The sequence below is a fragment of the Ostrinia furnacalis genome, unplaced genomic scaffold, assembly GCF_004193835.3.
Source record: "Ostrinia furnacalis isolate ACB-3 unplaced genomic scaffold, ASM419383v2 OfSCF1132, whole genome shotgun sequence".
NCBI classification, from domain to species: Eukaryota; Metazoa; Arthropoda; class Insecta; order Lepidoptera; family Crambidae; genus Ostrinia; species Ostrinia furnacalis.
The window spans coordinates 1,728,567-1,748,962 of record NW_021131371.1 but is presented as its reverse complement, the minus strand read 5'-3'; the positions used below and the strand labels follow the sequence as shown (position 1 = coordinate 1,748,962).

General features: G+C 35.5%; 1 protein-coding gene across 1 annotated transcript in view; it reads left to right on the top strand.

The window, feature by feature from the left end:
* The first annotated feature begins 1,435 nt into the window (after window positions 1-1,435).
* LOC114351407 (Down syndrome cell adhesion molecule-like protein Dscam2) overlaps window positions 1,436-20,396 on the top strand; it is a 34,154-nt gene continuing 15,193 nt past the window's right edge. Inside the window, exons 1-6 of the mRNA XM_028302618.1 lie at window positions 1,436-1,552; window positions 6,648-6,858; window positions 14,630-14,775; window positions 19,078-19,236; window positions 19,739-19,867; window positions 20,218-20,323. Coding sequence (XP_028158419.1) covers window positions 1,546-1,552; window positions 6,648-6,858; window positions 14,630-14,775; window positions 19,078-19,236; window positions 19,739-19,867; window positions 20,218-20,323 — 758 coding nt within the window. The 5' untranslated portion in view covers window positions 1,436-1,545. The remainder of the gene's footprint in view (window positions 1,553-6,647; window positions 6,859-14,629; window positions 14,776-19,077; window positions 19,237-19,738; window positions 19,868-20,217; window positions 20,324-20,396) is intronic.

The following is a 20,396-nucleotide window of genomic DNA, read 5'->3' as shown; positions in this document are numbered from 1 at the left end:
GGATATAGACGCCGCGTGTTGCTTTTAAAACCAAATATATCCATATAGATCGTGCGACGAGAGTAGATGCCATCAGCAACAGCATAGCCAAGCAAAGATTCGATCTTTATACTTGAATTATATACCTTTCTAATGTGTTGTTTGTGTTAGACTCAACTCGCGTGGAATGCGATTCCTCCACTCACTAATCCTACCTTACATTTCTCCGTTAATATGTATACTGTAGGCTGTAAGTAGTTATAAACTCTTACGTCATCACTATCAGTTCAAAACTTACTCGCCTACGGATATTTTACAAGTACACTAAGGTAATGCTCGTGTCTCGTATGTATAAATACACAATTTCTTTAAACATAGTTATCTACATGTTATAGGGGTGATTGATGTTTGTTTTTATTAGAGCTAGGATAGCTCTTCTAAGCAATCGACGCGATTCTCATATTTAAACTACATTGTGGTCTAATGATCAAGCTTTTATTTTAGGCCATAATAATGTAGTCTCATTCACATTCTTAAGTTGTACGTCTGTACACTTCTGTACCTACTTTATGCACGTTGTTGATGTATTTAATTGGTTTGAATCAGCATTTTTCAAAACGAAATAAATATTATTGTGGAGTCCCTAGCGCTAAGTGGTCTGTGTTTCAATGCAACTGCGTCCACTCACAGTTTGCAATTAAATGTTTCCATTTCAATAGAACTTTGAAATAAGGAGGTTCTATTCAAACGGCTATTTTGAGAATAGCGGTGAAGCCTTTGTCTTTGGTAGGATCTATTATTTCAAATTGCAGCGTGGACAAATGGGTGAGGCACTTTTTATAGAAATGTACAGCTAAGAGGTCCGTATATGTATTCTAATAAAAAAATGTGATCACAATGTGATGCAGTCTAAAAAGTGTTAGCGATTAATCCATCCATCAAACTAGTTCCAACAAAAAAAAAAACAATATGAAGTAGAAGTGTTGTTTTAGAAGAATTAGATTAAAAAAGAAACAAATAAAGGAGTAAGTAAGACTTTACGTAAAAAATAACAGCTAAATTCATTATAATACTACTATGTAACACGTCACGTTACATTGCGAAGCACGACACAAGAGCAAAAGGTAGAAAAACCTTCAACAAAAGATATCTATCAACCTTGACAGTAACAACTGATGCCCATTCATTTCGCTAACTTGTTACGGACGCAACAAAGTGACGGAGTCCATTGGAGCGTCATTCATCATCCATTATACGTGGAACTTTATTTTAAATCCAAAGTTGGTGGCGGAAAGTTCGTCCGCCCGCCCTATGCGCCAAGCGCCACTCGCCTGCCCTACCAGTCTCACACCGCCCGCGGTGAGGGTAGCACGCGCCTCGTCGCGCCAAAATGGAGGGAAAACTTTCTCAACTCGCGATATTGCGTTCTTAATTCAAACTTTTTTTATTTTTTTTGAAATTTATTTTTAAATCAAAGACATGGGACAGTATAGTGGACAGTTCGTTGGTGAGATGTTGGCTGGATTTTGTGTGGTTTTTCTGAACTGCTGGTACCGATTGTAAATCATGAAGGGTTAGTATTTTTTAATTACTTGAGATTTACTTTTTATATGTTTTTTTTTATTAAGAGTCAGCAAAAGATAAGAGACTCTTTTATCAAATTAAACTGTACACAAAAATGTTTTTGATGTTATTTTAATTTGAAAACTTAAATTAAATCTCTTCATTCATTAATGGACCTCAATTTAATTAGCCTCTACTCGAATAATCTTTAATGATGATGTCGATTTATAAGTTTTCTACGAACCTCTTTTTGCTTTAATTTAAATGATGGCACCTAGCACAATAGTGTGCTACAAACTTTTTAAAAGTGACCAGATTTTGAAATATTAGTAATACCTACCTAAGTGATATTCTAATATAATAAGTACTTATAAGTGTAAATTTTCATTAAAATCCATCGCGTGGAGTGTCTTTGCGTTTAAATAATTATTATTGATGACTGTTAGAGCTACTTCTAGAGATATTGGTTTGAACTTAGCCATTACCCACTTAAACGTGGGTTTAGGGAACCCGTATATCACCTAAACTAAGTGTAATTAATTACTAAGGGTCGATTTGACATCCATTCCCAAAGTTTCTAATCCTGCCTGATAGACATTCGAGATCCTGGTAATCTAAACGTCGTTAAAGCGTTTTCAATATTGAAATAAGTATTCGTATTTCATCCTATAATCATAGAGCTCTTACAATTTTCAGAGTAGATCCACTTTAAATGTAATTTAATCAAGATATTTTAGAAAGTGATATAATCTCAGCAGCGTATTATTAAAACATTACTGAGTTTGCTGCGAATAACTAAACTGTGGAGCCGGTCGAGTCTTAGACGCAAAATATTTGCCTTCCAGTCGTCCATTTGTATAAGATCCTTCATTTATAATCTACGTCTCAGAGTTTGCTTTTAATCAATTACAAATAATTTGCCTCCAGATTTTGAGTTAAGTTTCTATGTAGTTTAAGTATATGTAACATACATATAAGGATTCTAGAAAATCTGTGTTTTTGATCTTCACTATCCGTCAATATGACCATGACAAGTCTTTGTTAGTTAAGTTATATAACATACTACTGTTTAAAAAATATCATTATCTAAAATTAGAACATCCATTTAGGAAAAGTATTAAAAATCAAAGGGTCTTTTACCAACTCTCATTATTTGAACAATATTTCTAGATTTTCATATAATCCTAATCTAACCTAAGATCTTTACTGACGAACTTCAAGCTCTTTTTATAGCAAATGGATATTTGCAGGACGGATTATTAGATGGATTTTATGCTTGGAAAAATTAACTCTCACGTGAAACTTATTTATGACCAAAGTTGGCAATCTGGCAACCGCAAGCATAAACTTATTAACTTTGAGTAGGTAAATAAGTTTTTGTACAGACGACCTCACTTCAAGCTAAACACTGAAGGGTCTTATGTAGTTCTAATAGGGTTTATTTTATAACGAAATAGTCTTATGGCTGTTGTCTGTACCTAAACCGGACCAAATGCGGTCGCGCGCCAAAAGTTATCCACAAGGAAAGCCACACAAAAGTTTAGAACTAGAAAACTAATAGTGGTTTTGCTCCAAATGACGTAGCTCCGAGTTCGGTGGAGTGTGACGTGGAATTAATCAATTTAGTTTTTCAAGTGCGATCCTAACTTCAGAGTCGGCAAATAACTTTAAGTGATTAAGCTTTCAGGACAAAGCAAACTACTAAGGGGTATTAATAGACACATTTGGAATGGGTACAATATCTTAATATAGTTACTTAGTTGCTTAGTAGGAATATTGATTAGCTGCTCCATATAGACCCATTGTAATAGGTAATTAGTTTAATTGTATTGAAAAAGCAGCGTAAGCTTATAACACACTGAAAATATCATATCTTGAGCAGACGTCCTACAAATGAAAGAAGTGGACTCAAGTCACATCTGGGGATATAGATTTTTTCAAGTAAATTATAAATCTTCATTAACATTCATAACATTAAAAATTCAATAAAAAGCCATACAAAAGTTTAGTTCGCGTTGTAGTTGTGTGTAGGTCCTGAAAATACTTAAAGAATACGATCATTATCAGCCGTACCCCAAGAGAATCCTACAGGTATCCCAAAAGCGTAATCCAATGACGCCACCATCCATCTTGCAGTTTAAATCTCGGAAAATATGAAACGAAATCCGCTGAAAATGTTAAAAGAGCGTGCATGTGCAGTTAATCGTGATTTCCAAGATTTAGTGCGGTGTCGCTGGTGGGTCGCATAAATCGCTTCGTCTATCGCTAGCTTGCAGTATATTTGCGAGGACCGTACTTAGGATTTTCGAACGTTGTCCGAATTGAACCCTTCTGTGATAAGCGTCGTTCAACAGGTGAGCAAAGCGTTTTGTTTTCTTCAGAAAGGACATTTATTTCCTCGAATTTGTCGAACGAACTATCATTGAGAAAAATATTTTTAAAGAAGAAGGAAAAATACGCAGGCTAGAAATAAAGTAAACAAACAAACCCGTAGTAGATGTCGTTCCAAATTAGCCATGCCAATTAGTTATCGAGTTAGCCAATAACTTCTATAATAAAACATGATTTTTCACTCAATAACTTACTTTAGTTTCACGTCAATGTCGGAAGGTATTTTCAGTCTAGTGTTCAAAATTACGAGTATATATTTTTTTACTAATAAAGTTAAAGTAATAATAAGTATTTAACAACTTACTCGCAATATGAAAAGTAATGGGTCAAAGTTTAAAATAGCTTTTTCACTATTTTGAGACTCTTTGTTTCAGTAGTTTAGTGGAGAAAACGTAGCAAACTCACAGTCAGATACAGACTTATTTTAGCAATAAATAGATTATTTATTTCATTCCTGAATATTTCTTGGTAAAAACAAAAGATTAGTTCTATTAAATATAGACTATAATAGTTTCAAGGTCACCTTTTATGTCTGTAGTTGTTTTGAAAGGTTCGGATGCACAAAACCAATTTCCACATGAGTGGTCATACAAGGCCTTCGCGCAATATCGTCTGAGCGTGAGCGCCTGCTAATATACTTTGTACAGATCTAAGGAAAGTACTATAAATAAAACCTTTGTGTCTGAGACACATAATATTATGTAGCTTAGCTATTACTGTGAAAGCGGATCTTTTCGTGGAAATGGGCATTTCAGGGACATAACAAAACTTTGTTTGGGGGCATGGGGTGTTTGATGAATTATGTTGAATATGAAAGTATTAAATAGGTATGTCTATCTTATTTGATTAAGAAAAAGTAATGTTCTCAGATTCAGGAGCGGGTCTTATAAGAATTCAAAAGCCGAAACTCCTGCCCTTATTCAAAAAACAATAAGTAAGTAAACTGCGCAGCAAAAGCCTTTTCCTCCAGACCTATTCAACTCATTTTTAGAGCTACATTACAGCCAAACCCAGTTTTCGAGGGTCAGTATAACGCGGGTCGGTGGTAAGGCCTGCGCTATATTGCGACCCACTTGCCGAAAGCACCGAAACTGCTGAAAGCGAGCTTTTTAAAACGAAATTTCGCACACCATGAAATTTAAATTCGCTTGAATAATTACATACAAGGCGTGAATGGACTTTACACGTTGTGATTACTTTCGAACAAAAGACAGAGCAGTGAACAAAAGAAAATCCAGAACATGATACACTTGAAAAAATCGTCTGTTTCAGGACTTAAAACTTTTCCATTGACTAATTTATCTCAGGTTTTTTATTATTAAATTAAATATATTAATTTAATTAATTAATAACCTCATTATGGCTATGACACTATGACTCGCTTATGGACTACTTCTAAGCCTCCATAAGGATTTTCCACAAGGACCTGCGTTTTTTGCACCCTAATGCTTCTCGCTAACTTCACTATAGACGCTTTAAAAGATCTCATCTCAATTTCAAACATCACAACCACTTGTCCTAGCAACAGTTTGCTTCATAACTTTTTCATATGAATTCAGTATTTTTAACGGCTTGAAGAGCAGACTGAATCGCTGTGACTCCTGCAACGCTCTTGGAAACAATGCATGCCTTTGTTAGCGCGAGCAATAAAACTACACATGTGTGCAGGGTTCGCTTCGCACATAATATTAACGGGAAGCGTAAGTTGCTGCTTTATTTTGAAGCGTGTGGAACAATAAACGAATTCTACGATTTCTGAGACACGGAATTTAGAATAGAATAGAAACACGTATATTTTGCTGCTACATGGAAACACATATAATATGTACATACATAAAACAAATAGTCAACGAAGTTAGGAAAGTGTTTTAGAAGAATGTAGACTTTGAAAAATAGTAAAAATAACAGGATCAGGATCCGATCTAATAGAGACAGGTTAAGGTCATACTTTACTATCAGATGGTACTATCACATTTAACGTAACACATGTTACTATATGAACTACATAGTTTTCGTCATAAGCAGTTCTTTTGTACTAAAATGTGTTGAGAGCATTATCCACAGCGCGGAGTACCTAAGTATGACGAAACCGACTAATGCAACTTATAGAAAAGCTATGTATTCCTGCTGCGATAATACCATTACATAATAACTAAACTATTATGTTGTAGTAAGGTCGTTTGTCAGTTGTTATCATAAGACAGATAAATATGAGCTATTACAACTCCTAGAACTGTAACTAGAACTGAATATATTGCCTATCCTTGGAACATGACGATTTGTCTAGACTCAGCCTGACACCGGACCCTATGAGCTTTAATCTCGTCTCAGCCGCGTCGCAAGAAAACAAATAACTGCTTGGAATTCAATTAGTCAAAGTGTTCTTGCTACTCACCTGTCCTAGCTCTTGATGGAAGTGTAATTATTACCTACTTTCATTATTTTCACCCATAGCTATTATCAAAAGCTTTTTTAATTAAGATTCATCAATGAGATGAGATCTTTATCACTTAAAATCTATGTTAAGTATAAGAATTATTATGAATAGCTCACCAGATGTAAACTTGAACTAAAACGAGTAAATGCTACAGTTTTCAATTTCAACTTCATAAAATATAAATAAATATGTATTAACCTTTCTTTCTAGGGTTAAGCTAAACAACCTAAAGTGTGAAGTCTTTCAGAGCAAAGCTAATTTGATTCTTCTTTTCCAGAGCATGCGTTTGTTCTGGTCGCATTGGCCGTGGCCCAAGCGGCCGGTACCGGGGACAAGCGGCCACACTTCACGATGGAGCCACCGTCACGGTTGCTGTGGCCTGCTACCCGGGGAGCTTACGCGGCCTGTCGGGCTACGGGCCATCCACCGCCTGACATCCACTGGGTCACCTCTGAAGGACAACTTGTTACTACCATACCTGGCTTGCGGTAAGTTATTGAAGTTTTTGACGCGTTCAGTGTAGCTAGTAAACCGGGGTCTTACGCAGCCTGTCGGGCTACCGGCCTTCCACCTCCTGACATCCACTGGGTTACCTCTGAAGGACAATTTGTTACTACCATACCTGACTTGCGATAAGTTGTTGAAGTTTTTGTCGCACTTGCGGTGGTTGGCTATCCACTGCCTGACATCCACTGGGCTACCTGTGAGGGCCAATTGCTACCTGCTGAGGCTGGAGGTAAGTTAATGAAGCATTTTGACACGTCTGATGGCCGGCCACCTGGGAGGCTAACGCGTTTCATCATGAGAAGTTTAAAAGGTCTTGCTTAGATACTTATTCTAACTTTACTTTATTACTTAATTAATTTATTAGGAAAACTACCCCTAGAGCTTACACAATTTCCTTAAGTAAATGTACCAGTGGCACTAAAGAACCACTTACACCTCGTTATATCTAACACACGTCTAAAACCACACAATGTAAATGTTTAAAGTGAAGAGTTATTTGCATTATCTGTGGTAAGTGTCGACAAAGAGCGGTACAAATGAGGCTCTTCTACGTAATTCAGCGGTAGAACCGGCCCGCTCCCATAGCGTTTATGTGGAGAGCCCTCAAATTGATACAAAGCGCTTAAGAGCAAGCCAAATTGGGCGTGAAATAAACGATTATGGTGACGGCTGATGTATTATATAGGGCTAGGGGCTCGGGTTTCAGATAAAGACACACTTATTAATTTATATGTCAGCGTGGGATAGAGAGAGCAACGGAAAGCGAACTTGGTTTTTAAATTGAGTGACAGTTTTATTATGTTTTGATGAGGGAATTAGGAAATTAAGTAGTAAATTTTTAAAGTTAGCTATAAAAAAATCAAAAATAAAGCATGAGAATGTTATTTCGTTTCGTTGCTAAATTATCTCGGTGGTTACCCAACCACAATTTATTGTTACGAAAATAGCGATGAAAAGTTCTTTCAATTTCGATTTGAGACCATCTTACCAATAATATTATAGTCTGCATAATAAAGTTATGAATATTACGATGGTGATTTACTTTCCTGCAATGATTGAAAAGATGACTCCTGAAGTTAAAAATAAAGGTACACAAAGTATAGTTTCACTGGGTTCAGTGAGTCTTGCATAACCATTCTGATATCCCTACGGAGGAAAAAAGTGCTATGTTAAGCAACTTTCTGTAAGTAAAGCTTTGCATTAAATTGTGCATTTCATATCGTATAAAAATATTTTATTGAAATAAATAGTCACAAAAAGACGTTCACGTTACTCTTATTGAATAGGTACTACCTAATACCCAGCTCACACATTCCGCTGTGATTCGATCGCGCCAAATAAACTTCCGTAATGGAATAGAAAAAAAGAAACCCGTAGGCGAGGTCAGTTTAATATTATCCGGGAGACCAATTGTTTGCGGCCTAATGGAATGTTTTGTTCGGTAGATGGTGGGGAACGGGGATACTTGATGGAATTCGACGTTCCATTATCGCTGTGATTGCCAAACTTCCCTATAAATGTTAGTTACGCATAGCCATATTTCGGTTGGACACTAACGAAATAAGGTTTTGGGTTAATGATTTTCGCAATAATTATAACGTTTATTGATATTTTGTTAGTTACGTGAAATACTCGGATTCAGTACCTACATAATTAAATGCTTGGATTTAGGCCATGATAGGTATTAATTAGTACGCATAATGTTATTTAAGGAATAAGGGATCGCATTATTGGGACTTAATTTGAGTAAATAGAATAAATATGGCTCCACGGTGTTATGGAAAGAAAACTCATAAGCAAAATTCACTGTAATCGGCTATAAAATGTAAGTATCCATAATATCTGATAAGATAAAAAGACAATGTAACAATCTACACTTAAGCTCCGTTGCCGACAACATTTTAATTTTTTATCGCGGCATTTTTTCCGAAGTCATTAACGAACTTCCCAGCCTTAAATAGAGTCAGAAAAAGTTGTACTGGCAACTTATAAAATGTCTCTTAGCCAAGTAGTCTTAAGTTTCGAGCCACTAACACAAGATCTTTTTAAAAATACAGAAGTTGCCGGAGTCGGGCTGTTGTTGGTCATTAACCAAAACTTTCTTGCTTCCATTGTTTCGACACGCAATTTTTCTAGAAGATAAATAAATAGAGCTAAGAAAATGAGGATGAATACCGTTACATCGTAGCAATTAAAGATTCTGGGTTTATTTCTTTTAGCGGCTAACTTCCTATTTATTGGGTGCATCTACGAGTACATAATATTACAGTTGCACAAAATCATCACTTTCCATCAGGTGAGAACAAGTCAAGAACTTTCTAGTTGTGTAGGTATTTTATAAAAAATTGCGTAGAATTCTTGTTTATATCCCACTTCAAAGCATTTCATAGAATCCCAATTGAAAAGTTGCTTTACTCGTTCAGGAAACAATTGAAACGAGTCTAATTAATCCAGACTATACGTAAGTAACTCCAAAGTGAGCACTAACAACTTTGTTAATTGTTCCAGCCAACGCCCCAACTCCAAGAATCGCAACGGTCGCGAATATAATAGAATGAACATTCGCGACGGGTGTTCGCAGTAAATATTAACTTGACTCGTATAGCTTTCTTGTAAAATATAGGTGAAGTTCGAGTAGTTTATTTAATGGACCCGTCGTCTCCCTAACTTCGCTAACTCCCAATTTCTAAACTAATCTGGAAGATCGATTGCGGAGTTGAGGAACGTAATGTGTATTCGTAATAGACTCTGCATTTTTTCCGCGGATTTGTTTTTTCCTCTCTGTGATTTATTGTCGCGAATTACTCCCGGGAAGTAATGCGTTTGTGTGACGAATTTTTATTATGCGGGCTGACGGCATCCATCAAATCATATTATGTTGATTATATTATGATGATCTGTTGTCGCGATACCTGCTCAGAACATTATTTGCATCGTATTCGGGCGTATGATTTTTTTTACATTAGCAATGTTCGTGTAAGTTTTTATAACAGAAAATGCCTTAGTTTTTCACAAAATCTCAATTAATTTCAAACGAACTTACATAATTATTATGTTTTATTACTTAATATTTAATATGGATTTTAGTTAGATTTTAGCTGTCTTATTGCGAGTAAGAATAATATAGACATCAAATTAACCAATTTATGTGGCAGCAGAGAGTACATAAGTAGAGGAGATAGAGAAGAACTAAAAAAAAAATTACCTAAGTCTATTTTGGTTATGATTTCACATTGTTGAAATAGGTAAAAGCTAGTAGAATAGTTGTTTCTAAAAAAATGTTTTTGTACATCTGTCTTGGTTTGAGACCCAGTTTTATTAATCACACGTGTCGCTAAATCATTATCGTTCACTAACGAGCTATTAGAAGTACAGGAATGTTTTTTCGGGGACTTCAAGGAATTAGGTATAACATAAAGTTCAATGTGGTATTTATAGAGTACAATATAATATTTATATAGATCTGATAGTATACTCGACGTATAGCAGTGATGTCGTGTTGAGCGTATTCAGTGCCTACAAATACGGAACCCTAAAAAAGAACAACGGTTTGGTGTTATTTATTTATGCACATTTTTACTGTTACAAGAAAAGAACTAGGTACAATACAAGGGTGTATTATCGGGGAAATCCTTTTCCTTTTTTTTTTCATTAACATCCAAAAATGTAACCCGGTAGGTTTCTTCTCTTATGAACAAATATCAGCCTCCTCCTTCGCTAACCAAAAACATACATACTTCTTATCTTCGACGTAACAAAGTAACGTTACATTTCACGTAGCACATAAAAATGCGATTCGCTGCTATTTCAAGTTTTCCCACAAATGATCTTGTGGTCGTAAAACGGCAAATCTTCGCATTCGACACTACATACAAAGGAATATGATAATGAACATTGGTTCGGAACACGTTAGACGCGTTGATTCGGGTCTTAGGGATGGCGATCTAGAATCGATTAATCGACGAATCGATATTCAAGTTTTCGTGATCGATATCAGAGTATCAAACAGTTGAAAACTGAGATTCGATTTTTTTCTGTCTTTGGTAAGCAACGGCTTTTTTGTCGCCATGGTATTAAAATATACCTACCTACTTAATAAAATAAAAACTAAATCGTTCCCTTACAACGGATGTTTGGAAAGTCCATAATATTGTCATCGTTTTGTTCCTAAAGCCATACTATTGTGTTCACAAACAATAATGTTTTATTTACTTTGTATTGATTCAAGTCGATTTTAAAAATTATCATTTTTACAAAGTGTTGCCTTCCCTTCACGCGTCGATGGGACAAAGTTTTCGCATGGCAAACAGCTAAGGAAGGGTAATAACATCTGTGAACTTTATCTCAAAGGGATAAGATCGAATTCTGATCTTTCAGCCATGATACGAACTTGTTATGTGGCAGTAGGGTTTTCAACATATGGAGAGGTTTGATCCCGAGTCAATGGCTTCGGAGGTCACTAGGAGTAATAATATCCCTCTTGGATCTTGCGAGGGACAACTTTGTAGCATAATATATTAAGTAGTTCTTACGAGTCCTTCAATCCCATACAAAATATAAGATGTCAGAAGAAAACTTTCCGCATATTTTTCGTAATTTGAATCCTATTTATTTTTTCTGAATATTCTTGTAACTAATGAAAAGATTTTTCTGTGTTATTCAATTTATCATAACTAGGAATAAATCTATAGTTATAAAAGCGAAAGGTCACAGATTGACTGACTGACTGACATCACGAAATCTCAGAAACTACAAATGCTAGGAGTCTCAAATTTTGCATGGGGGTCTTTTTAGAACGTAGGTTCTCAATAAGAACGGATTTTACGAAACTCCACCCCTAAGAGGGTAAAACGGGATCCACGCATACGAAGTCGCGGGCAGCCGCTAGTATATACCATAACTATTGATTGTTACAGGGTATCAGTTAAGTCATGTCGGCGCTATGGGTTGGCATTTTGACAACTTTTACATATTATTAGAAAACATGATTTTAAACAATTTTAAAGCTTCAAATTCAAAGTGAAGTGTGAACCCTACCCGATTGCCATCGCGGCGTTGCTTGTTGACTAGCGACAAAGTCTGTTACCTGCGAAGTTGGAGGTTTATTATCAGTTCGGTATACTCGCAGTTTGGGCCATTCGCGACTTCAGACGTATCGACTTGGTTTAGTTACCATTTTTGAACTCTACATTTAGTAGGTAGGTACAGTATGCCCATGATCAAACATTATCGTTTCTGTTACAACTATTTAAGTAATCACCGTTGGTACACTGCACGTTGTGGAAAAAAATTGACGTGCCATCGTCTATAGTTGAATCTGCCACTATTTTGACGAATGTTCGATTTGATCATCAATCATGATCTCTTATTAATGAAATTGGACTAAGTACCAATTAAATAATGAAATAATCATTTAGTAAACGTAAATCAATCAATTTGTTTTGATCCTAATATTTATTGAAAGAGTGCTCACTAAAATAATGGAGCGAAAATAAGGTTTCTCTGTAATTTTGAGTTTCTTAATAAAATGTATGAAATAATGTTTATGTCAGAAGAAAATTGGCGTTGATCGATCAGCACACAGAAATAATAAGATATGTTGAGGGTGATAGATGTCTCATTTTATACACGAGTTATTACATGATATAAGATGCAATATATCTTTTTGTCGTCTTTCATTATGAGAACGTAAGAAGTCTTAATCCAACGCCGTTATAGATATAAAGTTTTGTATCTTCTTTTTTTCAATCCAGTTATTATTTCAAGAAAAGAAAGTTTTAGATAATTATGATTGCTAATGAAAACTGTTAGTAAGTTAGATAATAATATTATTGTCTAAAATTCATGATTTTTTAAAGAGTACACAGTACACATATCGCAGTATTTTTTAGCAATTATGATATTGCGCTGATTTCGAAACTCAGTGTCGCATTAGAAATTGACATTCACTCATTATCCACTGCGGTATGAGTACTCAATGTTCGAATAATCTTTAGTATTACCAAAGAAAAATAATGTATTACGCAATAGTAATACGCAGCAATGTAAACTGTTTACATTATGACGTCTGCAGCAATGTGTTCTGTTTTTGGGCATATTGCTGCGACACCGGCCCCGCCCCCTTTTTACATCTCCCTTTACTTTCTGTGATCTGTGTTTGGGCTAGTGCTGAGAAGAAGAAGGACAGTACTTAGATATGATATGATGACACTTCAAGAGTATAAGAATTCTTACTTGTATTACGATACGAGGTGTCGCCCCGGCGTCAAATTGCCAGAACGTGGTAAGTTAGGAAATGAAGTTTCTCCGTCATAACTGTTTTATAACTTAGTTCCCCGGCTGCGCTGCGCTGATACGGAGGATCTAAGGGCTCGTTCACACTAGATTATGGCTATCTGAGTGAGAATTTGAGTGTGTACGTGAGTGAGAATGAGCTGTGAGGCTGGACAAGGGATCATTTTCGAAAATATCTTTTTCGATCTTTCTTAGAAGAAGGCCCGCTCGATATAGTGTGCTCATGATGGAATTATCGGCAAAAACGAAACCATATTGCTCTAATTTTAATTTGCGCAGAGGATCTTATAAATAAAGCTCCTACTTCCGCCAATTTAAGGTAAAACTTAATGTTGCAAGGAGGCTGACGATGCTCTACATATCACTCACTCTCATGTAAGGACGCGCCTTTAGGGCTCAGAACATTTGAGTGGAGTGGTAAGTGATGTTTTATGTCTGATGAACTTAGCATCCTTATAATTTTGGCGGTCGCAATCATAACATAATTTGGCATATTTCAGTTTTGTATAAAACACAATAATAAAAAAAAATACGATGACGGTAAACAATAAAAAAGTTGGTTAAATTTAAAAAACGTTCAGCAGTACACATCATTGATTTTCATTAATAGCCTTGTAGCGTCATCAAAAAGTTTCATCTCATGCCATTTAATGGTTTTAATTTTTTATTACAACATTTTGCCCACATTTATACAGCACAGTGGTGTGAAAAAGGTTTTAAAAGACTTTTCAGGCATTTTTAAATTAAAGTCTACCGTCGCGTTTGTCTCTCAGTAATCTCAAAGCTACTAAAGAGATTACGGCAAATACTTCTTTTCACGAATAAATAAACATAAACAAGAGAAATCTTTGTAAGTCGTAGCGAATCTCTAGAATAGAATTTGATAAGAATAAAAATAAAATACACACCTAATCTCGTCTTTAATAAAAATAAAATACACACCTAATCTCGTCTTTAGTTGTTACACGTCATGATTATACTATTACTTATATGTATACCTTTTTCGTACAAAAATAGAAATAATACTTCTACGAATCATATCTAAATAAATGTTTGACAAGTCTGAATAAAAACGTGCGGTTAAAATTAGCTTGACGAATTGAAACAAATATCAAACTAATCATACCCTAAATAATACCCATAAACCGTTTCATCTCTCTTGGCATGAGATTTGGGCCAGTTTCACCGGTTCCTGAAAGATAAGTAGGTACTTATCTAATATGTAGAGCTATTATCAAATAGGTAAATACGAAACTGTTTGCTGATCATCGGAATCTTTGTCTGCCAAATATCTATTTCGAGTCCTGTAATACCACAATGTAAGTGGAAGTAGTATTGCGCGGAACATCACTCATCGAGATCCACAATGAATGACCGCGACCACTCTGACAAGATTGTACCGACTGAGAAGAAGAAAACCACAATGGTAGTTTAAGTTACTTTTTCTTTTGTCTACAGGCACGTCCTCTCAGACGGCAAGCTGGTGCTGGGCGCAAGAAGGTCACTCTTGGATGCGAACAGTGGTGGTGGTGGAGCGATCCTGAGGTGCAGGGCTTCTAATCGCGCCGGCACCGTGCTATCCAGGCCAGTGCTGCTGCAACCAGGTGAGTGGAAGTAGAATTGACGCTCCAATGTATCACGTATCACATTTATACGTAAATCATGTACTGGCTTTTGGATGCCTAGCATAATTTCTATTGATTAGAGCCTAGTGAATCGAGCTCTGTCGCTAAAACTATAAAACCTATTTTATTATTACTACTATTGATACACAAAGATAATAAAAACATTGTAGTTGCTCTAATATGTAAAGGAAAGATGTCGCGCATTATTCATGAACTTCCATACGGGAATAAACTTGAGAGCAATGATAAGTAAGCACATAAAAGTGTTAATAAATTATTCAAAGTCTCAAAGTCAAGATTAAATGGCGCTAAAACGTTTTAGGCCGCAACTTTATCGCAGAATATTCAATTACTTTCCTGCAATTTCGCTGTTCAATTGTGCCCGCCTGGTTAGCATACCATGAACTTGTAATGGGCGAATTAGCATGTTCAGGGCGAGGTAATTTATTTACACCAGATAAAACAATGTAACAAGATGGAACAACGGAGTTAGCATAATTACATTCACCATTGACGCGGGCCGGCATCATTTAGCGAGATATAATGGAAATAAAATTATAAAAACTGGCAAACAACAGTCTTGCAATAAACAGATGTACGAGAGGGCAAAACAAATTACAACTTCGAGACGAGTTGGACCAATTAACTTTCCGTTACAGCGTGGAAATATGGAATAAAATGAAAAACAGCCGACGGCCTCCCGAGTTTTTTACACGGAAAACTTTTAATTAAGGGATTAAAAATGACATTAGAGTGAGTTCGTAACAGGCCAACTTTCCTTTTGTTGGGCATGTCCATAAGGGAGTTTCGATACGAAGTCTCAGGGTTCATTACTAAGTGCTGGCATTGGTTTGAGTGTGCATGTCATATGTATGCCGTAGCTGCCAAAGCTACATGGACGGTCCAACGTCTTGCCTATGTTGGGAGCTTGCGCTGACAAACTTTCAGCTTTTATAAAATTCACTGGTTCTTCCTCTATAATGTCATCAGGATCATTCCATACATAGAAATGTTTATATCGTATAAAGTACTGATGTTAATTGTTTACAAAAGGCACAAAAGATGCACAGTAAAAATTCAAATCCTCTAAAAACCTCAAAACGTTCAGAAGTCGTATTAGAAGCATCCTTTTACCTTATTTTTATTCTCGAACCGTTTCTAAGAAAGTATCCGTTAGATACACGACTGGATATTCTTTATTAAAGCTTGTTAAAAGTTGCTCAGTTTCCCGAGCGGGAATAAAGGGAAGTTATCTCCACTAAGTTGAATGATGTTCCTTCGCAGGCAAGCTGTTGTACCGTTACAGTGGGGCTATTTTCTACAGCGTTTTTCCACGTTCCGTGTTTTCATCTCTCTTACGCAAAGCGAGAAGCCAGCATGAGCGACAAAGACAGATAGACTCGAAACCACGCTAAGGCGTTACAGGGTAGAGACCCGTCTGACGTGGGACGAACTTGAAACTTTTAGATCTGCTAGATAGAAATTGAAATACTTTTACGGGTATTAGCAACTTTCTTTTATCTACTTTGCATCTTGAAAGTTTGACTTATTTTTGTCTATTGTTGAAATATGTTCATCAATATTTATAGTTTAGTTCGAGTTATAGTTTGCGTTTGGAGGGTTTCGTAATATTATTATCTTTATAGTTTTCCAGTTGAATATCTATGTTGTGTAGTTGAATCAATTAATAATTGATCATTAGGTTTCTTCCATCCACTAAGAAAACAGATTAAAAAATAGTTGGAAACAGTACCTACTACGGGAAGGAACATAATAGTTATTTTATTTCCTTTTCTCTTTGTTTCGGTTACTAATTGGAAATGTACACGATGACCAGTCTGGACTCTAATGGGTTCATGTTCTAGATTTATTAATATTACTGAAAACCCGGTAAGCGAAAGCGAAAAGTCATGTCCTAATATTAACGAAAATATTAAAAATTCCAAAATCCCAATTCCCAATAATATTAAAATCATGATATTATACCTACAAGAGGGACACCGTAATGACAGCTATCAGTATAGCGATGTGATTACCCTCAATTAATCCGTCGTTTTTCCAATTTCCACGGTTTCCTGCTCTGCTTTGGTCCCACATTCATCCATATAAAAGTATTTACAGTATTTTTTTTAAAATATCGCCGTTTTTGTTAGATTTTTACTATTAAGACTGACACATCCTAATTCGCTCAAGAAAAAACAGTGGAACATAGATTTTAGGTCAATATTGTGAATATAAGATAAAAAACTTTAGCATAGAATAAACAGTGAAACTCATCCGTACTTATATTTTCATAATTATCTACGGCCCTTGCGTTCCCAAATATTGAGATATTTGAAAAGATGAATATTTTCAGTCCAATTACTTTTTCCACCAGGGACTCGGAAAGTTTTAATTAAAGACCGAGCGACATTATGTCCCATCTCGGAAAAATGATGCTTGTTATAGGAATTCCTTATTAAAAATATATAAAGCTTTCGACCCGTAGTTATATTGCTATATATTTTGAGGGCCGATTGTTTATAGGATGGCAATAATTTGGCGTCGGTGGATAATGATCAAATGATATTGTGGACAAGATTTTGAAGCGGATAACAATGTTTTGATTTGTTATATTAATAATTTCCTTAAAATCCTTTCTTTGGACTAAAATCAGTATGGTGGAAACTGCACTACTTATATCATGAAAGAAAACACCATTCTTTTCTCCACTCCGCTCCTGGGTATCGAATCCAGAAATTAAGTTAAAAAGCAAAGTCGATTTTTCTAATCACATGTCTACGGTACGGATCCTTCATTAATTTCGCTAATCGTTTCGTGATAATATGTAGACGTGTTAAGATATCAATTATGCAGTATGCACAGTGCACACGGCAGTGATCCACGCCAAGTTTGGGCACAAAGTATTTCAAGTTGTTAGTTTGGTTTTAGAATCTGCCATTTAAATTGGGAACAAAGTAATGGAATAAATAATAAAGCATTTCCGTTGAAGAACGGTTGGATATTTTTAGCACAACGCTTAAGTACTTAATGTCGTCGTGAATCGTGAAATGACTGAGTTTAAGTCTAGGGAAAAGGGAACCAACATTTTTCATTTGGTTTTAAACTTGTCTCTTAAATAAGAGACAAAGTAATTAACTTACATTGCGACAAATCTATCGGATTTATAATTGATGAGTTTCTCTGTTTCTAACTTATAACTATAGTTTTCTCTGACAATCAAAACTTGCCTCTGTAAAAAGCGTAAGCTTGTCTGAGCTATCATTAACGAGATCCTATCCGATACTATGTTCGAGAACAACTCGAGTATTATAACATCTCGATTCTCGAGACCCGAGCCAGCAAAAGTATGTTTACCATATTTTAATATTTCCTTGTACAATCAAACTTTGTACAAAAGGAGAATTGAAAGGCAACAAATGGAAGCTTATTCTCATTGAGATGAGTTCCCAAGAAGTACCTTCGACACTTTGATGTTGAAATATTTATGCGCTACGTCTGTTACTTGGTGTTTTACATTTAGCCCTGTTTATGCAAACAACCTTATCTAATATTTATCTTATTTTGCATATTTGTTCAGAGGGAGTTTATTTAATAAAGGCAAATACTAAAAATATCACCCCATTTCTTATCATGTCAATATTAAGTAAGTTTAAATTATGCAATATTAAATTTAAATAATGTTATATGATAGTCTTTTATCATTTTTCTCTATGTGTATTTGATGAAAAAAATTACGAAGTTATTCACTTTAATGCTCCTAATTTTACTGTCCTAAAAGCTTTTACTAGGTTAGCCACAGAAAAGGTTAAATTAATTTTACCTTTTCAGTGATATTCTTCGAAATGAAAATTATTGAAGATTACTTCCCTGAAATACTCAAAAGAAAATTCATTACGTATCTTTTCCACATTACAAAGAAATTAAACAGGCCCCGAAATTGAAATGGCAAAAATAAGAAGGTTTAAAGTAATTGGTTCCGACATTGAAAGTAACAAAGCCATGTCCGAAGCAATTATTATTTTATTTATTATTATTTTTCTCTCTTTGTTCCTTTGGCAACTTTTGAGAAGTCTTCGTTTTGTATTACCTATCGCTAATATTACAGAGTGGGGACGACATACATCGCAATTATTCGCATTATACGATGAAATAACAAACTCTACGAAACCTATTTTAGATCTCTCCTCCTTTCATAGTCATTTATAAAAATTAAAAATATGTTTTTTTTTTCATTAAAAACAATTGACAGTCGTAGTTTTTCTCTTTCATTTTTATCAGTGGAAGACAACGTGCTATCCCACACGGCTCGGCAACTGACCCCCGCTAAAATGGGGGGCTCGGTAGTGCTGCGGTGTGAGGTGTCACCTCAGGTCGGGTTGGTGGACGTATCATGGCTTCAAGATGGACTCCCGTTGGCATCGGGATATTTGGGAACAGGTAAGCTAATGTGATTATTAAAGGTCTATTTCACCAAGAAGTAAGGTGTTATCTGTCAGATAAACTACAGGGTGATATCACAAGGTGTCAGATAGAGTTATCTGATTGATAAAGTCACCTAAAAGCAGCAAAGTTTATTCGTTTGGTAACAATAAGAATCGGTAATACTGGCCCTTATTTTATCTGTTCCACTATCGAAGAACTCCGCTAACAATGTTTTAACAATACGAATAACATTTTTTTTTTAAATAGTCGCACAGCTCGTACTGGCCACTCGACTCGTACGTATTTTATTGTGGACTTAATATTTTTTAAAAACCTGGCCGGTTTTTCGATCCAGGCCAAGTGTTCTTTTTAAAAATAAAAATGCGATTTTCTTTTGTTTCGTTTTGAAAATTGTGAACGAGTTGTAATGTTTAGAGAAAAACAAATGACGTTCGACCTTTTCAAGTGTTGTTAAATATTAAATAGTGCATTGTGAGATAATGAAGATACATTTCAGATTCACGTTGGATATCTGGAGCTGGGGGTTTATTACTAGGATCGGATTTGACACAGGCGGATATCCAGGCTGATTACTCTTGCGTGGCGCTAGACATTCCAAGTCCGTCTTTGAAACTTACGACAGACGGTAAGGGCACTTAGATTGTTCTCTGCATGGAAATTACGTAGTAGGTCAGTAGTTTGCTGGCAACTTTAGGTTTGTGTCAGCGCTCAATATCTGCTTGTTTTAGAAGATTCACGTTATAAAGAGCTATTATTATTATTTTCCCCACAAGTGAGCCATACATAAATTGTGAATTTTGAAGTATGAATCAAATAACTGAGACAGCATAATATTTTTTCAAAAAATTAAGATCTACTATGATGGTAGGTAACATTACTTTTGTGCGCAACGTCAGTTTTTTGTTTTCATTTAAATGGCTCGCTCACTCTAAATTAATTTTGCTGACAGTCTTAATTGATTTCTCTCTTCAACAGATAGCAGTTGGCTTGAAAACATCGAATTAAATTCGATCGAGTCTCGTTTCGGAGATACTGTGATAATACCTTGTATAATGCGTCACGTTACCAGTCACACTGTCAGGTACTAGTATTTCTAAGAAATTGTATTTTCTATTGTATGCTTTACATTGATTTATTATGTAGATTTGTCCCTG